Source organism: Platichthys flesus, chromosome 15 (genome assembly GCF_949316205.1).
Source record: "Platichthys flesus chromosome 15, fPlaFle2.1, whole genome shotgun sequence".
NCBI classification, from domain to species: domain Eukaryota; kingdom Metazoa; phylum Chordata; class Actinopteri; order Pleuronectiformes; family Pleuronectidae; genus Platichthys; species Platichthys flesus.
This window is the reverse complement of record NC_084959.1, coordinates 12,122,334-12,146,174: the sequence shown is the minus strand read 5'-3', so window position 1 is coordinate 12,146,174 and position 23,841 is coordinate 12,122,334. Positions and strand designations below refer to the sequence as shown.

The following is a 23,841-nucleotide window of genomic DNA, read 5'->3' as shown; positions in this document are numbered from 1 at the left end:
CTTATACATTTCATGATGTGTTATGTTGTGAGTCTTCAGGACGAGGAGCCTCCCGTACATTTGATGGTGCACAGTTCCATGTATAGTGAGACGTGTGGGACCCCCTGCAGCTTGCGTGATAAAGCTCGATGCACTTTACACACGTGAGCGTCAGTGTAACAGACCTGTGCCTGCACCTCTGAGCTGGGCCTTCACAGAGACAACAACATCCCTGTGTGTTCGCACAGCACTGTGTCGTTTTGCGTTGCATGTTCGCCTCCAGAGTCTAATGTTTGACACAGAGATTAGGTCAAGTGTATCTGGCCTTTTTGAATAAATCAAAAAGCCTTCGACAGAACGTGTTTAATTTAGTTTTACCAAAATAAATCTTACTGCGGCAGGTTGCCCTGAGGGTTAGACCTGACTCAATCTATCAGCTGGCGTCCAACAATGAGTTGGCTTCTGGGGGCAGCGGGCGATACGTTGCAGGCTCCTGTTCTCTTCTCCCTACACTGTTACACTACACAGTCCGACGAGTCAAATGTTTCTCCACATGAAACACAAGCATTGATAGTTTTTGTTTGTGCTCCAGACAACATGTTGGCTAATCTCTATCACTCCGTTTATGAGTGCAGATAAATTAAAATCTGATAAGCGATGAATTCCGGTCAATGTGCTACAGCTCTCTCTCTCTCCACATGGACACAAACAGAAACCAGGAAAACTTGTTTCGCGCCTCCAGATTCTTCATATTCACATGCAGGATCTCTTTGTTGAAACTAGGCATATATATATATATATATATATATATATATATATATATATTTAAATCTATGTGTATCTATCTTATGTTAGATATGATGTATTTTATTAAGTATGAGCCTCGACGGTATAACCTCAGTGAACAACTCATTATAAAATTCAATGCGACTCTTTCCTCTTCTTTCACTTCTGGGATGTTTTTTCACCAGACATGAAGAAATGGAACTGAACAGAACAGCAGAGTAAAAGTAGTTTCAATTCATGCTGAGTTCTTGAGTTCTAAATAGAATAGTTTAAAAAGATTCCAATGCACATGCTATTTTAAAAGGTTTATTTGTTAGGGGAGCAGTTTTCCTCTGTTTTTAAATATCAAGAGCTAAAGAGGAGTTCTCCTTTAGGGCTGATCTGGGGGTCAAGTGGGGCCACATCTGGTCTGAGATGTGAAATCCAGCCTGACCCAAAGTGATGCTAAGAAAAGCCCAATAGAATAATACTGCTGTAGTGATGATGGGAGTGATTGAAATCCCTCTTTCACACACACAAACACACACTCACACACACACACATCTCTCTGACTTGAGAGGATGTTACGTTAAATTACGTAAATTCAACCTTAACCTGAAGTTTAACCTAAATGTAACCTTACCTTTGGTTTGTCTTTACCTTAACATCTTTTGTTTTTTTATTGTGGAGACTAAACGTCAATACAGATCATGTCCTAAAAACATGAGTTCTACCGAGACCCCCCACACGTATACACACACACACACACACACACACACACACACACATTTTTAGGTTGTCCCCTGCAGAGAATACAGTGACTCCTGTACCCTACTTAACTGTCTTAGTGTATAATGTTACAGGTCCACTGTTCCAAATGTAGTGAAATGAAACACCACCATGTTCACTTTCTATCACGTGTGTGTGCGTGTCTGTGTGTGTGTGTGTGTGTTGCTTTCCATTCATCTCTCCCGACAAATCATTCACAAGTAGGAAACATCATTTTTTAATTATACAATTAAATCCTATAGCTCCTATGAGACTATATTGAATGACTCTGACTTTATTCAGTTTTAATTCAGTCAAAACTCACTGTCTAAATTTTGATAATGAAGATGGAGTTCAGCATTTATCGCTCCATCATTAATCCCTGAGTGTTGCATCCATTTATACAATGTTGGAGTTTTGCTTTTATTCATCCCACTGAGCTGATTTGTTCCAGTGGAGATCTTCTTTAAACAGATTAGCCAGCTGCCAAACATGGAGGTTTTGGCAGCTGCAGAGACCCTCGATCTGCAATGGAAATCGCTGATGGGAATGTGGAAATATGCCTCACAATTCAAGCTTTGGCAAATATTTAAATGTCAAGCTTGTGGAGCATTTTTATTTTTTTTTATGAGCGCAGTAATAACAAGCCCAGGGGTGGATGCGTGGCCCTGTTGAAATTCAGGTGAAAAATTTACACCGATCCTGGTGAAGCATGCAGGTGATTTTTTTTTTCTGGGGCTGGACATTCAGAATATATTGTCGCTGAAGGAGCTGCACGGCTACTCAGTCCAGTTAAAATAATTAATATTACCTAAGATTATATTTTGTTTGTTGTGTTTGTTAGTTAGCAGGATACAACTTGGTGAAAGGATGTGGTGTGGATCTGGATCAGGGGGTGGATCTATTTTTACTTTATTTAACGCACCGTTTTCAAATGTTGTCGTTGGTATCTCAAAGACTAATTTACAGATGTTAATGGGAAACAATCAACCTGTTGAGTAGGCTAATATTTATGGGTGTGTGTAATTTGTTGAAGATCTGAAAAAGAAAGCTGTATCAGGTGAATTTAAACCAGGTGTAAAAAGGGCCGTTGATGAATGTTTACACTTTACTCAGTAGATTTAATATTGTTATTAATGTTGATTCCACTTGTAATCAACAAGATATGATCAAGAAGTATGTTGTTTTTTATTTATAAAAGAGAAACGACACAAGATTAGAGTTTTTTCAAGATAATTTTTTTTACAATTTACACAATTTGTATTGCTTCTTTGATTTCACCATGGAACTTTGACGTCTGACATACAGATACCTCTCATTGTACAAGTCAGCATTGTAGGATAGAGTTAAACATCCCATAAAAAAAAAAAAACATTTCTCCCTATAGAAAATGTAAAAACAAACAAACAAAATACAAGCACAATTCTCTAAAATAGCACTGGGGCTGAAACAATAGTAAAAAAAGGAGCACAAAGCTGGATTATTTGGCAGCTACTGTCTAACTTGCCAGGATTTGATCCACTGGGAATGACAGATGAGGCGTTTGGCACTGTCACTGGTCCACAACAGGTCGCACTGAGACTCCTGCCAGGTGGCATAGGGAAACATACATTGCATTGTGACAAATAAACAACCCTACACTATTCCCAGGGAGGAGACAGCTGAACAAGATGAAGGAGGACCTACTGTACCTTAGTTCAACCCATTGTGGCTGCCCGTCCTCACTCTTTTGTTCAAGGAGGCAGAAATTAAAAAGAGGAGACGCTGCACACGAGCAAACCGTCTCACAATAACAGGTGAAAGTAATGGAATTCATGTGTAAACAATATTGTCTGTAAAGGCTCTGTGAATTAGAATAAGAACTGTGTGTGTGTGTTTTATAAAGAGGGATTGTGCAGAGAATCTAGTGAAAACATGGTCGTGATTATGGCAAATACATAAAAGGTAGAAGAAACGGTTCTAGCGATGATTTGATTGTAATATTTAGTTGCAATTGATTGCTTTGGAATTTCTTTCCCACAACGTTAACAGTGCTGCACCATCTAAAGGTTTAAAACAAATGTACATTCAAGCATTTCTCCAGTAAAACTTAGGGACATTGTGAGCTTCATAATTTCTGAGGGGCACGATCAGAGTCTCATTGGCCCGTCGGCTGATGCTTCACAATAGGTGACCAGTTTGGTTTTCTTTGAAGAACTCAGATGGGCGACGCTGGGCAACACTGGGTGACACTGGGTGGGTGTCTGCACGTCGGAGCGCGTGGTTTACCTGACACTGGGTGTGGTCGTCAGACGCAAGTGGCTAGGCTTTGAGGGGAGGGCAGGTTTGATGCCCCGGCTGGGGGGTGTAGCGCTGTCAGTGCTGAAGGTTTTCATCAGCTGGGCCACCCGGCCACGCCCTGCGCAGGTCGGTGCGCTCCCCGACGGCCCGGTGTCCTTGGAGGCAGCACACTCAGATACTTGTGATGCACCGATATCTGTAAAAAGATATTTCAATAAAAAAGGGAGGATGAGATTTTCTCAGGAGCTGCGACATATGGGTGATATTCTGCTAGTCAGATACAGAGGAGACATTGACATTTTATTTTCTCGTTTTTTTGAGTCAAAAACATACTGACAAACAATTGTATGGGATTTGTAGTGTTAATTGTGAATAATTTAAAATAAAATAGGTGTATATTGCAATATATTGAATTCTTAATCTACGTAAACATAATGGAAATTGTATTTGTAATTTTCTTGTCATTGAGGTTTGTTTTTCTGCACAAGCAGTCTCCTTCTTTTAAGTGTTTCACTTCATTTAGATATTCATAAACTTTTTCTTTATTAGGTATTTCAGTACATGATCATCAATTCATGAGTTTTTTCCCTCCATTTTCCTCCCCTCTGTGTATTGCATTGTGAAAACCAGTTTTCTGGTCTGCACCTGTCACAGTGGGACCATGTTTACTGTAAACCACAGTGGTTGTGTCCTGTTGCATTAGCAAACATTGAATTGTGAGGTCACGAAAACATCAAATCTGAGTCAAAATCAGTTTGAACATTGAAAAAACATCTGGTGACATCATGGACACCGAGCGTGGCATGTTCAGGTCCTATGTGTTATTGTTGGAATCCAGTATTTCTCTACCAGATCATCCAAATACTGTGCCTGGGTCTTTTATCACTCTACCTCCCCCCTTTTCAACCGCCTCCCTTTATCCGACTCTGACGGAGCAGAGGTCATCCTCGGTGGAAGAGGGGACACAGCTGGGTGTAGTTGGTGTGTGTGTGTGTGTGTGTGCGCGCTCGCTGAGATACTGTGTTTGGAAGAGGGTGTAATTGAGGGAGGAATGGAGGGAACAGGAGTAACGGAGAGGAGGGAGGGCCACAGGGACGGCAATGGAGAGCAGACAGACGCTGCTCAGACACCAGAAGGCTTGAGGAGCCACATATTTTTAGCGTCATCCCCGGGGGACAGAGATATGTGAGAGCGCCCGCGTGCACGGCTCCAGGCGCACACAAGCTCACACAGACGCACACAAACACGCACACACACAAAATAAAGTAGAAAAACGGTACAAACGCACAGTTTCCAACGGTTGAATTGCACAAGACACACACACGTTCTCACCTTACATTCAGGTCCGTGCATGCTCTGTCGAACACGCACGCGCACACACACACACAAACCTGCACTCTTGCATAGCCCTCCTGCTCATAGATTCAGTCACGCATGATGCAGCCATCTCTGACTAACACCACGGCATAGCACAGAGTCACACACACACACACACACACACTCACACAGACACACGGGGGGGGGGGGGGGGGTCTACAGCCAAAACCACACAGCCACTCCTGGGGCCAGGAAACCTTTCCAGCTCTTGAAGTCGTGCAGGCATGAAAGGGAGAGACCCAAAGTAGCCTTTAAGGTTGTGTTTTTGTTTATTGTTGTTTACTCTGCCTTCTCCCCTCTCCCCTCTTCCCTGGGCCCCTCCCGCCCCCTCCCCTCGTGGCTCTAACACCTCCCTCCACCTCGCTCTTCATCTTCCCCTCCCTCCGTCTTGCCCTGCCTTCCTCTGCCCCCTGACCCGCGGTTCCTGTGTTAATGTCCTCTCGCTGCGCTGCGTGGGCCTGCCTCTGATTGTCTCGTTGTGTTGTGTGGTCACCACGGAAACCTTGGATAGGCTCCAGCAACTGAGGCTGACACGCATTCAGGCACGCACTGAGTGCACACACACACACACACTCACACGCACTGACGTAGGCACACACAAACACACTCATGGTCAGAGAGTTTTTTGAGCTCAGAGCCTTGGTGCAGGTCTGAGTGGAATGCTTAATAGAGAGACAGACCGACAGAAGGAGGAGGAAGGCGAGCCGGTGCTGGACTGTTTTAAAGATACAATACAAATATATATAGACCTGTATTTATCTTATGAGACTATATGTTGAATCGGAACCTTAATCCCTCCCCACAGGTAACCTGACAAACCTGTCTTAACACACCCCCAAAAAAAATGCTCAAAAACCCCCACGCCTTTCTCTGCCTGAACCTCTCCCCAGCAGCTTCATGCACTCTCAGCTCCGTCAGCGGTCACGCTCATTAACAGCTACCTGCACAAACACCTATAAAAAGGAACGAGAGAGGAATCTCTGTGTTAAATCACTCGTCGAGTTTGATTAATAATCTTCCCAATCAGGCCTTTTTTCTTTTTTTTTTTCTACCGACGCCACTCCTCACATCTCCGTCTCGAGCTCGTAAAACGTACAGGGGAGGACAAAGAGGAGGGAGGCGAGAGAGCGGTGTCACCGACCAGGCTAGCACAGGAATTAAAGACCAATCTATCTCTTTAAAGACCTCCACGTCTCTGGCGAGAAAGAGGGGGGGGGGGGGGGCAGTCGCTGAGGTGGGGAGGTGGGCTGCAGAACTGGGGCAGAGGGCAGAATTCCCGAGCAGCACGTCTGTGGCCCGAAGGGCAGGCAGGAGAGGAGGTGTGTGTGTCAGTGTGTGTGTGTGTGTGTGTGGTAGCAAGAGCTGTGGGGGTGGTGGTGGTGGTGGGGGGGGGGGGGGGGGGGGCTAGGCTCCTGCGTGGGGGCTGGGGCCCCTGTCACTTATCAGCTCTGGCTGAGCGTCGCCCAGGGCTAGAGTCGGGAAGCAGTGCTGGAATGTGTGTCCTTCCCTCTGAAGGTGAAGAGAGAGGAGAGGAAAGGCGACCAACAGATAGAGAGAAGGGTTTATAAACACTCACACACGCACACTCACACACGCACACTCACACACACACACACACGGTTCGAAATACGTACATATACGCCGCCAGCTGCTGGAGTCTGATACGCTTTGAGGCTCACGCACTTATGCTCGAATTATCACACGCGCTAACACGACACACATTTCTGCATCTCGAGGTTCCGTTTAAGACTCGACACGCTCTCTCTCTCTCTCTCTCGATCACCTGGAGGCTCGTCCGTTATTCATCCCTTCAGTTTGTATGCAGATGACTCTCAACCTCGACATAGTGTGCAGATTATCAGTTTGGGCCATCATGGGTCAATGTCGAATCTCTACCTCCGCTTTCCCCAACATGGTTATTCTCTGCTGTAAGAAGACTTTGATCTTTTCAGGTTGTACTGAATTAACTTCTCCTGTGACGTTGACAGGAAAGGCTTCAGGTAGAAACTGAAGAGAAAATAGAGAGAGAGGAAAACCTACGATACTTTGCATTTGTTTCTATCTGCACCAAATTGCACACACTCATAAACACGAGTCCCCTAAACCTGCCTGATTTATGAATTATCCCCTCAGAAATAAAAGCGAATGTTACATAATGCCCTATCTCACAATAAGATAGTTATAGTTCTTGACCCAGGTCCTATCCTTCCACCGAGTTTGGTGGTAACCTGTCTGATAGTTTTTGCGTAATCCTCCTTTTTATAGACAAACAAACATACTTTTTTTATATAACATTAAAAGAAATTCAAGGTTTTTACACAGATTTTTGAATCACCTGTTGTCTAAATATCTTATTCTGTCCCTTAAAATAAAAAAATATCCAAATTCGTTCCCAACATGAGTTAACTCATCCCTGCATGTTGTTTCCCTGATGTTTGACAAGAGCTAGAATAGATACTTTCTCTTTGGTGACACCTTTTACTGTCGTCTCCCTGGCATAAGACAAAAACAATAACCATGCCCCGCAGTCTCATCTCCTGCACAACTTATTGAATTAACAACCGGTTTAGTCTAATATTCCATTGCTAAATGCAGTGCAGCAGATTATTGAGTTCATCCTCTACAAGTGTCGGCCACGCTCTCCGCTCACAGGATGCAGAAATCCTCGTCATTACCCGCGTTCAAAAGAAAACAGCTGAAGCATGAGCCTCATCCTCGTCTGCCTCCTCCTCCCCTCGGACCAAGCTTCCCTCCATTGTCAGGAACAGACACTCTGTCAGTATTTTTTTTTTTTTTTTTGCGTCCGGAGTCGAGACGCATTTATTCAGCGCCGTGTTCAGCCCACCTCGACTCCCACCACACCAGCTGTTCCTTTCCCTTTTCTTTCCTCGTCCCTCCATCTTCGCCTGCTATTCGCTGCCCTGGCATTGCCCACTGATCATATATCCAGCGACTAATGTGGGCGCAGGCACACACTTGCACATGCCCATGCCACTGCAGTTTATTGGAGCTCAATCTTTTGTGCAGATTGTGCTCAGTGAAACTTCCTCATCCAAATGATTAATAACCCCTGAGTTCGCTGAACACGTCTCCTCCAACAGCTCTTTATACCTGACAGCATTAGAGCAGAAATTCTCCTGAAGCTCTATTTGATTATAACCATTGTATGTTCAGGTCAGTCAATAGCGGGGAACCTGAATTCGCAACAATATCCAGGTTTTTTTGTATCTTGTTTTCTTTGAGAGATTCAACATGGACCTGCCAGGAATGTTCAGAATGAACCAGAAACTAAAGAGAGGATGAAAAAAGAAAATAAGTTTTCATCCATTGAGCTGTCTTGAACAAACAAATATAAAAATATGGAGGCGCAAAGAATACACTTAACCTTGAGGAACTGTCTGCCATTTAGTCATTATATTGGGAGTTATTGGGATTTGGAAGTGTTATTTCAAATTCATTTGAAACCGCACTGGTTAAACATGGCGTTGGCCTGCTAACCTCACACTCAATGTTCTTTAGAAAGGGAAAAGAAATGGAGGAGAATTACCACTTTTGCTCTAAACTTTCTAAACTCAATTACATTTTCTGAGAAGACGAGGTCCTCCAGGAGACGTTGCAGGGTAACATGAAGGAGCGCGAACCCGTTTCTCCGACTTAGATGTAGGAAGACCTTTTTTCCAGCAGAGGGACCTTATGGAGATGATGTTTTTCAACCAACTAGTGTTTCTTTTTTCTACAGTATCGCTGTTTTCCACTGGATGGTGCTGCATTCACCTCCACAATGTGCATATTTTTCTGCATAACTGGGGGGACTGTATGATGAATGAAGCGTTTGGTCAATTCATGAAATGCTGTGCTGTGGCCCAGACAGGAAGTGTGAAGATCTAAATGATGATTCAAACTTCAGCAGAGCATGATGTAAGCGACCTAGTAACATCCACGTCAGGCCACAAGATTTTTATTAAGAAAGTAATCACTACATCTATACAAAAGACATCATGGGCAAAGGCAGAAATACGCAAGTAGCACAGGAAGATAAAGAGAGGGAGTAAAAGACAGTAAAAGAATAAGATATGAAACCATATGTGTTGCTTGTTAGGGGCCTCATAAAAGTCTTTATGTGTTACAAAGTTACTGACTCTTACTTTGTGTGAGAGAACAAAACTCCACCCAGGCCCAGCTGTCCACTGATGAAACCATGTTTAAATACACTAGATCCAGATTTTATTTTGGAACTGCACCAAATTGCACACACAATGTCAGTCCTCTACATACGCCTGTTTTTCATTAAAAAATTAATTGTTAAAGGAACTGATTGACTTGAACCACATGGAAATGTAAGTATTTTTTTTTCCAAACACAAACCGTACATTTAATGTTTCAATGTTAAAGGACCAGTGTGTATAATGCAGTGACCTCTAGTGGTAAAGATGCATGTTGCAGCTGAACACCCCTCACCTCAACCTCCCCTTGCAAACATGAAAGAGAACCTGTGGTAGCCTTCAGTTGTCATAAGAACTCACAAGGTGTTTACTTTGTCCAGTCTAGGCCATTTAAAAAAACATGGTGGCCTCCATAAAGTGAACCCAATCCTGATGTAAATATAAAGTATTTAAATATATACGGCTCATTCTAGGGTAAGAAAACAGCATTTGTACAGTTTAGATGAAACACACTAGTGAAACATCACTAGGGTTATTTTATAATCAATTTCTGCTAATAGATCCCTTTCACCTAAATCACACTGATCCTTTTAACAGTAGATACAAAATATGACAAAGTAGGTTTAGTGGTTTGCTGTTGATTTTTTTTAGTTTATATTTATATAAAAATCATTTAATATTGGTTTTAAAGGACCAGTGTTGGGTCTTATGACTTTTCTCTAACATCAATTTCAGTTTTATTATATGACCAATCATTAACGGTTGTACTTCTAACGTAGACCCATGACAATAGAGATGCTAGCAGACGAGCAGGTGTACAGGGGCGATGTGCTACCACGACACAAATCCCAGACACACAGGCTTTCTTCCCCTCCGGGCCAGCCTCTTTTCATTCTGCCAGTCCATAAAGATTCCAGCAGGCTGAGGCACTATTTGGCGAGCGCACCGGGTTTGGGGAAATAAATCCTCCTTCCTTGCCGCAGCACTGAGAAGCCTGTCTAGTACGAACTTTGTTCAGAGCGGTTGTGCTCAGCCCTCCACCACAGCCATTATCACACTGAGAGAATAGGAGCGGTGGGAAAGTGTTTTTTCTCGCCCGCTCTGCAGCTAGTGGTGATTTTCATGTAAGCTATCTGCGATGCTGTTGACTCCATTTTCAACCCACATCTGTGTCCTGTCTTTCTCTCATATCTGAAGGGTCCAGTGTGTAGAGGGATAGCGTTAGAAATGAAAGACAATATTCATAATAATGTTTTCAAAAGTGTATGATCACTTTCTCCCAAATGCCGAAAATAGTGTATGAGGCAAGGGGCATCAGCTGATTGCAATATGCAACTTCACCACTAGATGTCCCTAAATGCTACACACTGAAAATATAAGATCTAACTATGGAAAAATAACAGAAGTTATTGAGAAAGTTAATAGTCTGTAACTAGAGATGGACGACTTGGTAGCTCTCCAAAAGTGAAGCCAAATCCTCTTGATCGCCACCTGGTGGCTGACTGCAGTGTGGGTCATAAAGCCCAGACTTCTCCATGTTAGTGAATGGAACATGGACCAAATTAAAAAGTCAAAGTAATAAAAATATTTTTTTCTCAAAGATGGTTTATATCATTTTAGGTAGCTCTTCCCACACTTATGTTTGTTCATGTGTTTATTTTTCTTTGGTTTTAATTAGTGCTGTCAGTTTAACGTGTTATTAACGGAGTTAACGCAAACCCATTTTAACGCCGTTAATTTTTTTATCGCGAGATTAACGCAGAGCTGCCAACTCTCACGCTTTCGCCGTGTGACACACGCTTTTGCATGTTGGTGGTTGACTAAGTCACAATAATTTTTAAAACATCATCGTATCAGGCCGTCGTGAAGTACAAGGAGCGGGCGAGTGTGTGTGTGTCTGTGTGTGTGTGTGTGGTTCCAGATAGCGCACCATAGCCCCGCCCCCTGCACCCGCGCACTCGCTCAGAGAGACACAGTTAGATCAGAGCTCAGTGACTCACTGCTTCTTAACTATGGAAACAGTGAAAACACAGAGTTTCTCTGGTCTCAGCTGATCAGAGATCAGCGCCGCAGCTTCTCGATCAGTGCAGAAGCTGCAGTTGGTTTCTATCGAGCTTCAGTATCTGTGTTCGTCTCCAGTCTGACCTGCTCTCGCTTTTTGTTTTAATATTTCGCCAGCTAAAATATATATTTTTAAGCTATTAGGCTGCAGCTATATGTTTTTATTTATTTAACAAACAGGGTACTTCTTATTTCATACATTTCCCACAAATATGGGGAGGACTCAAATAGCCCTACACAGTTCTGTGTTTAATTTATTTCAAAGTAGGCCGACACTTGCCTGTGTATTTTGTTTGTTTGTTATTTTGTTGCTTGTCTGTTTGAGAGGCCTGACTGCTATGTTCACAGCAAACTTGAAAAAAAGAAAATATTAAGCCATGGTTTAACTGCACTATAGGCTGAGTCCTTGTTTACCTGAAATGTGCACTTTATAATTTTATTTTGTAGCGCCCTGTTTGGCAATGTTGTTTTTCAAAAAAATAAAACATTTGCATGAAGCAAGCCAATCCACTTGTCCATGTTGATAGAGCATTAAAAAAAAAAAATTATGGGGAAAAAATAAATGAAGGGACATTTAGAATAGATACAAACTATGACATAAATGCGATTAAATATTTTAATCTATTGACAGCACTAGTTTTAATGTATCATACGTACGTCAAGTCAAGATGGCGGCACCTGTATCCAGGTTGTGGACGTGTCGTCCATCTTTGTATTCAGTAAAGTTTCAGGGACTGCAACGTTTTAGGGGACGTCTATATTAGCTGTGTTTAACCATTAATACAGCAGCAGTTTATAATGTTGCCATTCATGTATCTCTAATGATTATTCCACAAGGGAAAGATTGCAGAAAAAATGAACAATAAATATAAAAAAAACACCTAAAATAATTAATTTATGTATATATTTATTTATTTTAAACCCAACATATACCCTCACCCGTAATGCTATGCTCACTCACCTTTCGAGACTTGTGCTTCCTGGGCCTGCTGTGGTTCCTGTGAGCACAGACCACTCGTGGTGGGTGCCCTCGACCCAGAGTCTATTTTGACAGTGCTGCTGGGGGGCGAGTACGGCGCGGCGGTGGCCAGCCTCAGATTTGTGAAGCCGGGCCGCCCGCTGACAGAGCCTGGTGCTGCATTTGCAGACGCCGGTCTCATGTTGACAGGGCTAACTCTCACGGGAGCCCTGGAGCAGATGGAGGGCCCGGGAACTGACTTGTCCTCCGTCTCACCGACTGTCTGCTGCTCGGGCTGTGGAGGGAAAGAGTGACAAAAGAGGACAGGGGGAACGCGATCAGTGTTGACAGCTAATTCACATACAGTGGAATTACTGTCATGTTTGATTAAATCATTGGATAAATGATTCACCAAATTACAGTTCTCCAGCGACTACACTGCGGCATAATGAATCACACAGAACTATGACCAGTGATTAAGAGTTTAAGGTTGTGTGGAGAGAAAATTATAAGGTGACTCGGAAATCAAGCTGCCTTGCTAATCTTCTTCCCTGATCTTACGCCTCCTTAATCAGCAATTGCATCCCCTCCTCTATCACGCTGACTCCGTCCTCTCTATGTCAACTGAGAGAAAACCTGCAGCAGTGCTACTGCTACATCTGCAGCACCTAACCAACCCCCTTCCTGTTTCAAGGAACAAATCATTCAATCTACAAACAAGACACTCAGCAAAGTAATGAATCTTGTGAGAGGAGGCTTAGGCGCTGGATTCTTGGCTGTGGGACTGGCCAGACCTCCTAAGGTGTGGATGTTCATCGCCACAGCAGCATGAGTTGGCCAGAGAGATTTTGTTGGGGCCTGCTATATAGAGCCGGCAACGGATATAAGAAGTAGGAGAGGGAGAGACATTTCCTTCTGTGGCGAAGAGGAGGGAAAAAACGAGGATAGAGGAGAGCTCACGCGCGCCCAAACCTCAGGAGACTATCCCACAATCCCATCCATCTGCGACTGACGCATTCTCTATCTCTGGCGTTTTAATTCCCCGATCAAGTTCATCAACCATCTGTTCTAGGGCAGTCCAGAAATCCTGCCTTGCCTCTGTGATTCAGCTGTTCTTGCGGCGTGTGTCACCTGCACACACACACACACACACTAAAACACTAAAACACTAAAACACACATGCACTTCCACGCACAAGTGCACAGAAAAAGAAAGAAAAGCGAGGGGGAGATGGAGAGCAGAAAACTCCCCCGACAACCCAAAGGCTGGAGCGATGATGGAGCCAGTGGGAGGACAGCTCGGTTCAGCTGTTCCCCGGAGAGAGCTCTGAGGGGTGCGGCGGCTCAGACGAGACAGCGCGCGGACAGGGAGAATGCTGGGAGAAAGATGATCTGCACAGAGGGCGGGGGAGTGAGGGGACAGCTGGCCTAACCACCATTTCCTGTTACTCGCACGAGGGTGGGACTGTCCTGAAAAAACACGCGCCGGCACTTTAAGGTCACATTTCAAGGAGCTAAAGACGTGGACCTCTGTTTTGTTTATTGCACCTTTTGTATTATATTCAGGGGCTGTTTATCATAGTGTGTTGTTCTGCGTAGATTGCACCAGTACACAATCAGTTTGTTTTGCTTTACAAAAAAATGTATTATTGACTTTACTGAATACTAAGCAATAAAACAATTGAATCAAAATGCATTCATCTGGAATTCAATAACAATCTTCAACAACTACTTGAAATCAACGGTACCTTCTCTGCTGCTGGAGGTGATGAATGCTCGCTCACTGACACCTGTGGGTTTAACAAAGACATTACATGAGTGCTACAGGCCGTGGTGCAACCCGAGAGCACAGGGCTCAGTTTGTGGAGTGTGGCGGCCTGGACTCACCGGCAGAGGGAGTGAAGGGCTTGTCTCCTGGCGTTTCTCCTGTGGGGAGAGAGACACAGTGCCATGTTAGATGATCCGAGAGGCGACACGTCATCCTGCTCAACTTTGAGTCGGTTCAGTAATTGGAAACAGCAGGGAAACAACTGCCAGAGTGTTTAAGAGGTTTTCAAGGGATAAAAGGAAAAAAAAAAAGGAGGAAATGAATTATTGTAAAATTATGCGATTCGAAAGCACTTGTTCTAAACCTGCCTGTTTGGAATGGGCTGTTCTTTTGTCCTGTGTTAAACCTCTGCAGCTACTTCACTTTTTATTGTTCTGCTGGAAGTTGTGTGCAGAGCTTTTTATATGTCTATGTTGCAGAGGGAAGTTAGAACATGTTACGTTCATCCTACCTGGTTTATCTGCAATGAAGAATTCATAGTCAATGACATTAAACTGAACAAGCTTTATTAATGTTCAGATGTGTGGTTTATTTATACGTCTGATTGATTTACTGAGCTGCTGTTCGTACATTACATGTCGGGGCCATCTCCAGAACCAGGCTCGGAACTCTATAGGTCTAATTCGTCTTGATATAAATTTCATCAAAGTGAATGCGTGGCGAATGTTTACTTTGACGACAAGTTACAAAACAGGAAGTGAAATACAAAAAATGAGTTTATGAAAATTATGTGGCCGTCATTCTGACTCGAGGTTTGACCCAGTAGTCGACCGCTTCTGTAGTTTATCCGTGAAGGTAGAAAACTTGTTCAACTCGACATGCAGACGCTGTCCTTTTAAAAAACTGGCTATAGGGACAACAGATGAAAATTGGCTTATACAGCAAACTCCGGCTTATTTTCGGTATTTTGCCCGTTGATCAATGAGCTCTGTACGTGTCAATTAAATAAACATGAATAAATGATGTGCCTGCATTGAAGCCACTGCCTGTGTGAGCGAGCGGCAGCCTCAGCTTCAGAGCAGCATCACGGGCACAGGCCAGATGAGACCCGGCATCCAGCATCCAGCCCGGCTCAGTGTGTGCACGGTTGCCATGACGACGCAGCAAATCTCTTTTTAAGATAGCGTAGAAAAAAAAGGGACCCCCCCCCCCCCCCCCCAAAATCCAAAATCGACAGCTCACACACCACCACCACCAACTGTGCACACAAAACGCACACACCCTTAACTATCGCCGCCTTGCACATGATCCACTCCGATTGATTATTTGGACAGAACACAGAGGCTGGAGTTAGAAGAGAAGAGCGGGTTTTTAAAACGAGAGGGAAGTTGGTTTCCACGAACTGCACTGAAGGTTAAAGTGACAACGAAACGATGGGGATGTTACGTTAGAGACGGAGCGGTCGCATTAATGAGGAAATGGATGAGTTGAGAAGCAAAGAGGACAGGACAGGACCTTGGTGTGAGTTGATCTGACAGAGCAGTGACCCTCTGTGTCTCATCAAATCACAGAAACCCTAGGAGACAGGGATTTCACGTGAAGAAATATTTCAAACTTCGACATCATCCCTGTTCCCCAGCGCGAGCATCAACACGGAACACAGAATGTTCTTGGGGCCATGAACAAGCAGCACACACCTTTAAATTCAGTGAGATTCCAGGTTGTGTTTTATGAAGGATGTTCTCTCTCTCCGTTCTGACAGGCTCTGTGGTGTTTCTGCTCTTCAAGATAGTTTGCAGGCTGTAAAACAAAATGTAATTTCTCATTACATATAAAGTACAGTGTAGAGTAGCACCCATATTCTCTTGCGTGATGTGTCTTAATCAAGTTTAAAACAGAAACTCATTAAACTCCCCGGATTTGTCCGCAAAAAAACACTAATAAACGTTTCACTCTGTGTAATCGAATGAGTCCCTGTGTGTTTTTGAAATTACAGAAGCGTATTACTATGTGCTGCTCTGGACACTCTGCGCCTTTCTCTCTCCAAATCCTGAGCAGATGAATTTGGAGCTCAGCTCATCCACCTCCCCGATCAGGATCACGGCCACGTCTCCGTCCCGGCCGAGCAGCCAGCTCACACTCTTACTGTTGGCTGTGGGGAAACACAAACAGATGCAAACTACGAGTTATGGGGCTTTTCAAACACTTCCAGCATTTGAAATATATTCTGATTGTAAAAAGACCCTTAGGAAAACAAAATAACTGACAGAAAAATATACAACATATTCATTTCCTCGGCCAAATGTTACTGGGCTTTGAAAGAATTATACAAATTCTGCTCTCGTGGATTTTTTCAAAAATGTTTAAATACAGTGGTGGGATCTAACATAGTACATTTACTTTGCAACTTTAATTAAGTATTTTTTTCATGTAACTGCACCCACTCTTATATCAGTACAAATCTGTACTCTTACTACTTTTTCTATTGTACTCCACAACAATGCCTTGTGTTACATGTTCACATTGTTTTTTTGATCATTTTAAAAGTAATCAAATGGTCCATTGATCCAATCAGATTAGACCCCGCCTCCTGCAGTAGCAGCATCACTGGTGACGACGAGGCCACTGCTGAGTCTCAGACAGATAAATCCCACCCATGACCCTATTTCTCAGCTACAGTCTGTACTATTCTTGTATTAAGCTAAATATACAGATACTGATGTAGTAGATCATTGCATTTGGGAAAAGGTGACATCCTGCAAGCACTTTTACATGAAATGCTTTAAGTATAAAAGCAGGTACTCACTTCTACTCAAGTAGAACGTGTATGTGGTAAAATATAAAATTTTGTGAAATGACTACTTCCAGTCATACATATAAAGATTTTTTTCTGAACTACAGTATTAATAAGATCATAACATGGTCATTTCATCCTGTCATAAAACTATCATTTTATTAGCACTGTACTGTATCTGTGATTTTGGTTCATAAACAGGAGCAACAGCACGTGATTTCATTTACATATCAGACATTTATAAAGAACATCAACATAAACCGGTATGACAGCGTGAGCCTCTGTCCAACTGATGTGTCATCATCTCTCAATTCCTGCCTTAAATCAAGTGCTAATTCCAAACCTAAGAAATATCAACAAGTGAGACGTCATGTGACTCTCTCACTTGGCCTCTCCTCCTCTGTCTTTCCTCGTGAATCCTCAGGAGCCTCGACTCACAGAGGCACACACGCTCACGCACATACAAACATGCCACTGCCTTGTGACCGTGTTCGGGAGCACAGAGCAGATCCTTTACAGCGATGACCCGGCTGACACCAGCTCAGAGGGTGAGAAAGACAGAGAGAGCTCGTTGGGCAGGAATCAGGATAACTAACTCCCAGCACAAACTGGTTTTGCCAGCCTGCCCTGTGGATCGCATTCCAGCAGGGCATACCAGGAGGACTATGAAAACACAGCAGTCACAACATCACTCGGTAAACAAGCTGACAGCCCAAACTGACGGAAACACCATTGTCAGGTGCATGTGAGACGAATCTTGTCAGCTGGCATTTAGAAGTGTTGTATATGCCAGCTGTGTTGGCACATGCCCTAGGTCCTGCTGTAATAGTTGTGTTAAAACCCTTTCAGATACGAGAGAGAGTGGGTTTCCGTATCTGAAGATATCTTATCTAATAGGACGTTAAGAAACTCTAAACTGACTAAAATGCAGTTTGGCCTCATGTGAAAAGCAATAATAAGAATGACATTTAGAGCATGCTTTACAAGTTAATAATAATAAATTATATAATAAAAATATAATAAACAATATGAAACAGTTTGAGAAGAAAAAAATAGGAAAACCATTGAAAGCATTTAGAAGATCACAAAGAAATTCGGTCATAGACACAGAAGTAAAAATGTTACAGAGGAGAAAGTGTGGCCTAGGGGATAGAGCGGGTGCTCTGCAACAAGAAGGTTGCCGGTTCGAATCCCACTCTATCCCATCTGCATGCCTAAGTGTCCTTGGCAAGATACTGAACCCCTAGATGGCCCCTCATAAAATGATGAGTGTTCTAAAAATGTAAGTCGCTTTGGATAAAAGCGTCAGCTAAATGACATGTAATGTAATGTAATGAGAAAGGATTTAAAAACAAGATCAAATAAAACATAATGAAGTTATAAGTGTAGCAGGTAATATCAGAGATCAGAGGTGAAAGCACACCTATAAAAATGTGTCCTTAAGAGATATTTAAAAGAGGATAAGGAGTTTGGCTCAGGGAGATTGTTTCACAGAGTGGGGGTCCTGACAGAAAAGGGCCAGGTCACCTCTGGTTCTCAGAATGGCGAGCAGGGCCTTCGCTGAGGACCTCATGGTTACGACCGGGCACATGTGGTGTCAAAGGATGTGAAATGACCTTTAAAGGACAGTCGTGCTTTAAAGGTCAGCATTAAAATCGTAATATCAATTCTTCTATTTACTGGAAGCCAATAGAAACCAGCAAGAAGCTAAAATCGGAGTAATATGCTCTCTTTGAGTAGATTTGGTGATGTCACCCGTCAGCCTATACCACATAAACACTACCGCACCAGCTTACAGTCGGACTGTACGCACACGTAGCTATTAAGTCGGCCAAACCACAGCAAAAGTCCCGTGAACTGAAACAGCCAAAGGCTAAATCTGAGCTGCTGGGAGCGATGCCGGCTTCGCTCTATGTGTTAAAACAAACTTGGCTGGCAACTCTCCGAGAAGGCCGATAAAACTCAAACTCCCTTTGTTTCGTCCAACACGTACATTTCCTGGATACTTCCTGTTTCGCCCCCTCCCCCGCTGATTGTTTTGAAGGATAGAGTCTTGACTCACTTCCTATTTTTACACAGAAACATGAACTATACAACATTTTCTTCCGCTTCACAGACGCAGGGCCTGTCTAGGAGTCAGGGACCATGTGATCGCCGGCCCGCGGCCTCCATCCTGGCCTGCGTGGGACGGCTGCGTCGGCCATTCAGAGACAGAAAGGAGCACTGTTCACTCAAACAACAGCTGATAGTAAGAGCTTGGTTATTGGTTGAGATGTGAGGGATCACATTTCTGCGTTAATCAGAGTTAATGTGGCAACTGCAGTCCACTGGTTAAAAGTCATTCCGGTGGGTTGTCAGTTTCCTTCTAAACATCCGCAGTCTGCCTACGTCATCTACAATTCCTTATTTGGAATGGTATTTATTACAAAAATACCCGATGTCATTTATTATGCAAGAGTCATTACACCACTTCCCAATCTGCGACTCGCTACCAGCACAGAGAAAATGCAGACAGGCCTGATTCTGTAGCGTTTGTCAAACCTGTTTGAGGACACACTTGCGGCCTCCGGAGTTTCTGGTGGTTTTGTTTTGTCGGTTGCTGCATGCACCTACTCTGACTCTGACTTTGGAGGAGGAGCCAGTTTCAGATAAACCCATTTGTCGCTCACGGTGCCTGCATACTTCTTCCCATAACCCCTCACGGGTATTTCCCTTTTCGTCGCCTCCATCTGTCACGCTGATGTTTGCATCTGTCATCCATCAAACACACGTTCCAGACGTCCCTGACCCTATGAACGTTCCTCTCTGCTGCTCTCAGGTTGTGGGGGTGAGGTGCGACTGGGAACAAAGTGATCTTCGTGAGAGCCTATGTACACACACGGGCCCATACCTCACATTCATGCTTACGTACATTTTGTTTTTTTTCACAGGTATCACAATAGCGCCAAGGCACGTCTCTTACAACACTCAGGATGAATATCATTTTGCCGTGATGTGATGTTCCCTGGGCTCTGCTTGTGTAAATATATCATCCTCTTAAGTCTGATGTTAACATTAACTCCTCAGCATCGTCCGTCTGATAAACTGTTTAGAACTCAAGCTATAAATAGATGTCGGAAGTGGAGCGAAGTACAAAAGCTCTTCGGTCTCTCGCTGTGTATCATTCCGAGTGTTGTCTTCTTTCAAGTCTCCATTTGCTACATCACAGGGACTTTAAACGTGGAGCAGCTGCTGTGTGTCAGCTCAGATTTGTATTCTAGGAAACTTTAAACTTCAGGTAAACGCTGGGCCTGAGTTGGCAAACAGCTGTTGAGATGATGGAGGAGCCGAGCTACACCACATCCCGCAGCATCTGTCAAAACCAACGCACACATGCTTCTGCAGTGTGCAAGCTCTTGTGTGCATCCGGTAACACGCCACACACTGTGCAAACAATCTCGACTAAAAGGTTTCATTCTCCTTAAAAGGCTTTTTCTGTCACATGCTTTGTTTAAAAGTCTGTATGCCTGAAAAGCTCGGGGCTGCACCCTGTCACACCAGATGAACGAGAAGAAGAATAGTTAACAAAGGTGAGGCGGCGCTGGTGTTAGTGGTGGTGATGGGTTGCCATGGCTACCTTTTTTGGGCTTCGCTCGCCTGCACTCGCCGGCCGCCTCTTCCCGCTCCTGCTTCTCCTCGCGCTCGATCCAGCGCCGCACCTGCTCCTGGCGCATCTTGAGGAACAGCGTCTTCTTCTGGTCCTCGTTGAGGGCGTCCAGCACGTCGGGGTCGATGTACATGTCCTTTAAGATCTGCTGCAGCATGTTGGCGGCTGAGCGGCGGGGTCACTGGCGACGGGGCACCACCCGGTCGGGCGGTCAGAGGGAAGGGGCGCTGACCTTTGACCAGCAGCTTCTCGAAGGTGGACGAGCGTCGGTTTATAGTCTCATGGCGTTAGAAGACATTCATGTTGTCTTTTATCGTGGAATCCCTCGTAATATGCTCTTCATGATTCAGTGGCACACATGCTGTTGTACACACACACACTCATATATTCATCGCACAGACGCACACACTCTCTCTCTCTCTCTCTCTCACACACACAAACACACACATACACACACACACACACGCACGCACACACGCACACAAAATCCTGTTTCCTCTCTGTGCTGTGCTGAGCTGACAGTTTCCCCAGCCCGGATATCAGTTTCCTTTGTCTTCCGTGGTCATCCCAGGGACAATCTACGAGAAAGGAAAAAAAACAAAGAACATTTTCTTTACAAACATGCAGGAAGATCCTTGAGGTTGTTCCCCACAGAGTCTACAGCTTTCTCAAACTGTCAGCGTTCTATATGAGTCTTGATACTACCTTTCTTTCAAATCCGAAACTTTCCCCCAGTGTTTCCTTTTTTTGGGAAGCCACTCGGCTATCTTGTCCCTCCCTTTAATGAATACGGAAGAGCCCGAGCTCGGTTTCTACACTGACAGAAAGACTCTAGTCTGAAATGGGAGGAGATTCCACAGCAATGGAGCTGCTTCTGTCATCAGTGGCCCACCCTTCCCCTCCCTAACACACATCCCTTCCCAAAACCCTGTTCCTTTCTCCCATGACATAGCGGCTCCTTTTTTTTTTTAACATGGCCAGTCTTAGGTTGAAGGAGACACACACACACTCTCTCTCACACACACACACACACACACACACACACACACACACACACACACACACACAGGGTCACAGCCTAGGACAGCATGAGCCGGCTTCTCTAACAAGGGGAATGAAACCGACTCCTCCATTCACAGTGGGTAGTTAAACAATGGCTACCACATAAGCAGCACTTGGAGGGAAAGGAAGCCTGTGTGAGACTGAGAAGTAGCACACTGCTGGAATACAGATTGGCGTCTGCTGAACACAGTGCAGGGTGCCGAGACGGAAACCCGGGGACAGAGGGAGAGCGAGGAGAGAGAGCGGGGGACACCAAAGGGAAAGGAGTCGTAAGACGAGTGTAGAATTTGCTCAAGTACTCACAGTGGGATGAAGACAGCCGCTCCACAGCAGTGTGTGCTAACTAAGCTGAGAGAGTCAGAGCGCCTGTGGGTCCTCCTCGTCTTTGTGTGTGTGTGTGTGTGTGTGTGAGTGTGTGTATGACTGGGCTGATGACATCACAGCATTCCATAATCTCACTCCCTCCCTCTCTCTCTCTCTCTCTCACACACACTTACAAATGCAATCTCTCTCTCTCTCTCTGTCAAACACACACACTTAATTTAAGAAACAGGAAGAGAGCAATTCACAAGTTGACATCACACACTGAAGAGGTTGTAAAAGGGAGAGAGGGGGGGGGGGGGACTGAGAGAGAGAGAGCAGGGGGGAGAGAGACAGATCCCAACTTTAAACTTCCAAGCTCCACTCTTAAAACTCTTCCCCAGCAGTGCATGTAAAAATACCTTAAGCAGAACAAATGGGACATAACTATCACTTATAGCCACAACCTGCAGCTGTACACATACACAATGAGTGGTGGAGGAAGTACTCAAACATAGCACATAGAATACACACACAATATACATACACAATACACAAAATAATTTATGTACTCAAAGTAGTAAAAGTACTTGCTGTGTATAGCCTATTCCCTCATGCAGCAGTCTACCACCTGTTTATTCTGTTTAATACACAAACAGTAGCCCACAGACTCTAAGAAAGAATGCTGCAGATGATGAAAACACTTCCATTGTTTTATGTCACATGAGTCTCAGCAGTGACCTCTTCCAAATCCATTTCATGTGTTTCCTCACCAGGGGGCGGGGACCAATTCCCCTCACCTTATGATTACTTAAAACAAATATATAAAAACAATGTGAACGTATACAGGCAATGCGTTGTAAACATGTAGTAGACTAGAAAGCACAGATACTTTTTAATCAAATTAACTATTAATTATTTAAGTAAAGATACATGAAACATTTAGTTAACAACAGTAATGAAGTAAATCTTCTGTAACTTGGAACATCCCACCACTCTGTACGGAACCATGCAAAACAATGAAGTGGGTCACTGTGTTAGGCTACAGAATGAAGCTGAGACCAGTCCACCCTGCTGGTGCTGCAGGATATTCATCCAAACATCTGAAGTGGAGAAAACTCTTGAATAGTGCTTTATGCATTAAAATAATTATTGCAGAATTGGCCGAATATGACAAATTCAGGTGAAATGTGTCCCTGCACACACACACGTTCTTCTGTCTTCTCCAATTCAAATAATGACTGAAATTGAAATGACGTCTTAATGTTTTTCCCAGTATTGCGACATCAAAACCAAATATCACTGGACTGTTTATTGAAACATTACAAGCGAAAGTTCGAGCTATGAAATATGAATTGTGCCTGAAATGGTATTTAGTGATTCTTGCAGGTACATATTCCACATCACTGGAGGCTCTGTTAAACCATGTGCACGGTGGCATTGCTCTAAGTGCCTGTTTACTTTACCCTGTTTGTCGTTAAGTCTCCCACATTGAGGACAAAGGAGGTTTCTCCCCTGAGACGCCTTTGCTTTTCGCTCTCGCCCACGTGCCTGTCATTTTTAGGTAAAGAGCACACTCTAGTGGCCAAACACCAGAGAGGCCTGCCTTGCATTACGTCACCACCTAAAGCCTGTGCTTAACTGCTTCAGGACACAGCACTCAACTGCAAAGTAGAACACAAATGGAGGCAAGGTTAACGCAAAGGCGGCATTTTATTAACATATTGTGCCACCTCATGGTGCACGGCTCAGCAGCAGCAGCACGCCGCAGATAAACACGCACAGAGGGGCGCTCGCTCACAGAACGGTCCGGATGTTGTACATAGCAACAAGCTGCCCGTGATATTCATTTGTGTCAGGGAGTGCTGGGGGGGGGGAGATGACCACATTGCAGCAGAAATTAAGAAATGAATTTGATCAA

The 23,841-nt window shown here is 44.1% G+C and overlaps 1 protein-coding gene across 2 annotated transcripts; it reads right to left on the bottom strand.

Annotated features, from left to right (window-relative positions):
* Positions 1–2,728: 2,728 nt before the first annotated feature.
* Positions 2,729–22,041, bottom strand: zgc:100829 (uncharacterized protein LOC445149 homolog). 2 transcript variants are annotated; one of them, XM_062406656.1, is made up of 8 exons: positions 21,924–22,041; positions 20,529–21,136; positions 16,126–16,270; positions 15,816–15,918; positions 14,238–14,276; positions 14,099–14,140; positions 12,355–12,646; positions 2,729–3,988 (listed from the first exon to the last, which is right to left on the bottom strand). In XM_062406656.1, exons 2-8 carry the CDS (start codon positions 20,713–20,715, stop codon positions 3,777–3,779), a joined length of 1,020 nt encoding a protein of 339 aa, XP_062262640.1. In that variant the 5' UTR covers positions 20,716–21,136; positions 21,924–22,041; the 3' UTR covers positions 2,729–3,776. The 2 variants fall into 2 exon arrangements, with proteins under 2 accessions (XP_062262640.1, XP_062262641.1); XM_062406657.1 differs by lacking the exon at positions 21,924–22,041 and adding an exon at positions 21,264–21,348.
* Between the last annotated feature and the right edge of the window lie 1,800 nt (positions 22,042–23,841).

Bases quoted from the DNA above. Each gene is read 5' to 3' on its own strand.
- zgc:100829 (XM_062406656.1), bottom strand. From the start codon at position 20,715: ATGCTGCAGCAGATCTTAAAGGACATGTACATCGACCCCGACGTGCTG. The intron at 15,919-16,125 runs GTAATACGCTTC...TTTGTTTTACAG, and splicing joins AGTGTCCAGAGCAGCACATA to CCTGCAAACTATCTTGAAGA. The intron at 12,647-14,098 runs GTACCGTTGATT...TTCCCTCCACAG, and splicing joins CACCTCCAGCAGCAGAGAAG to CCCGAGCAGCAGACAGTCGG.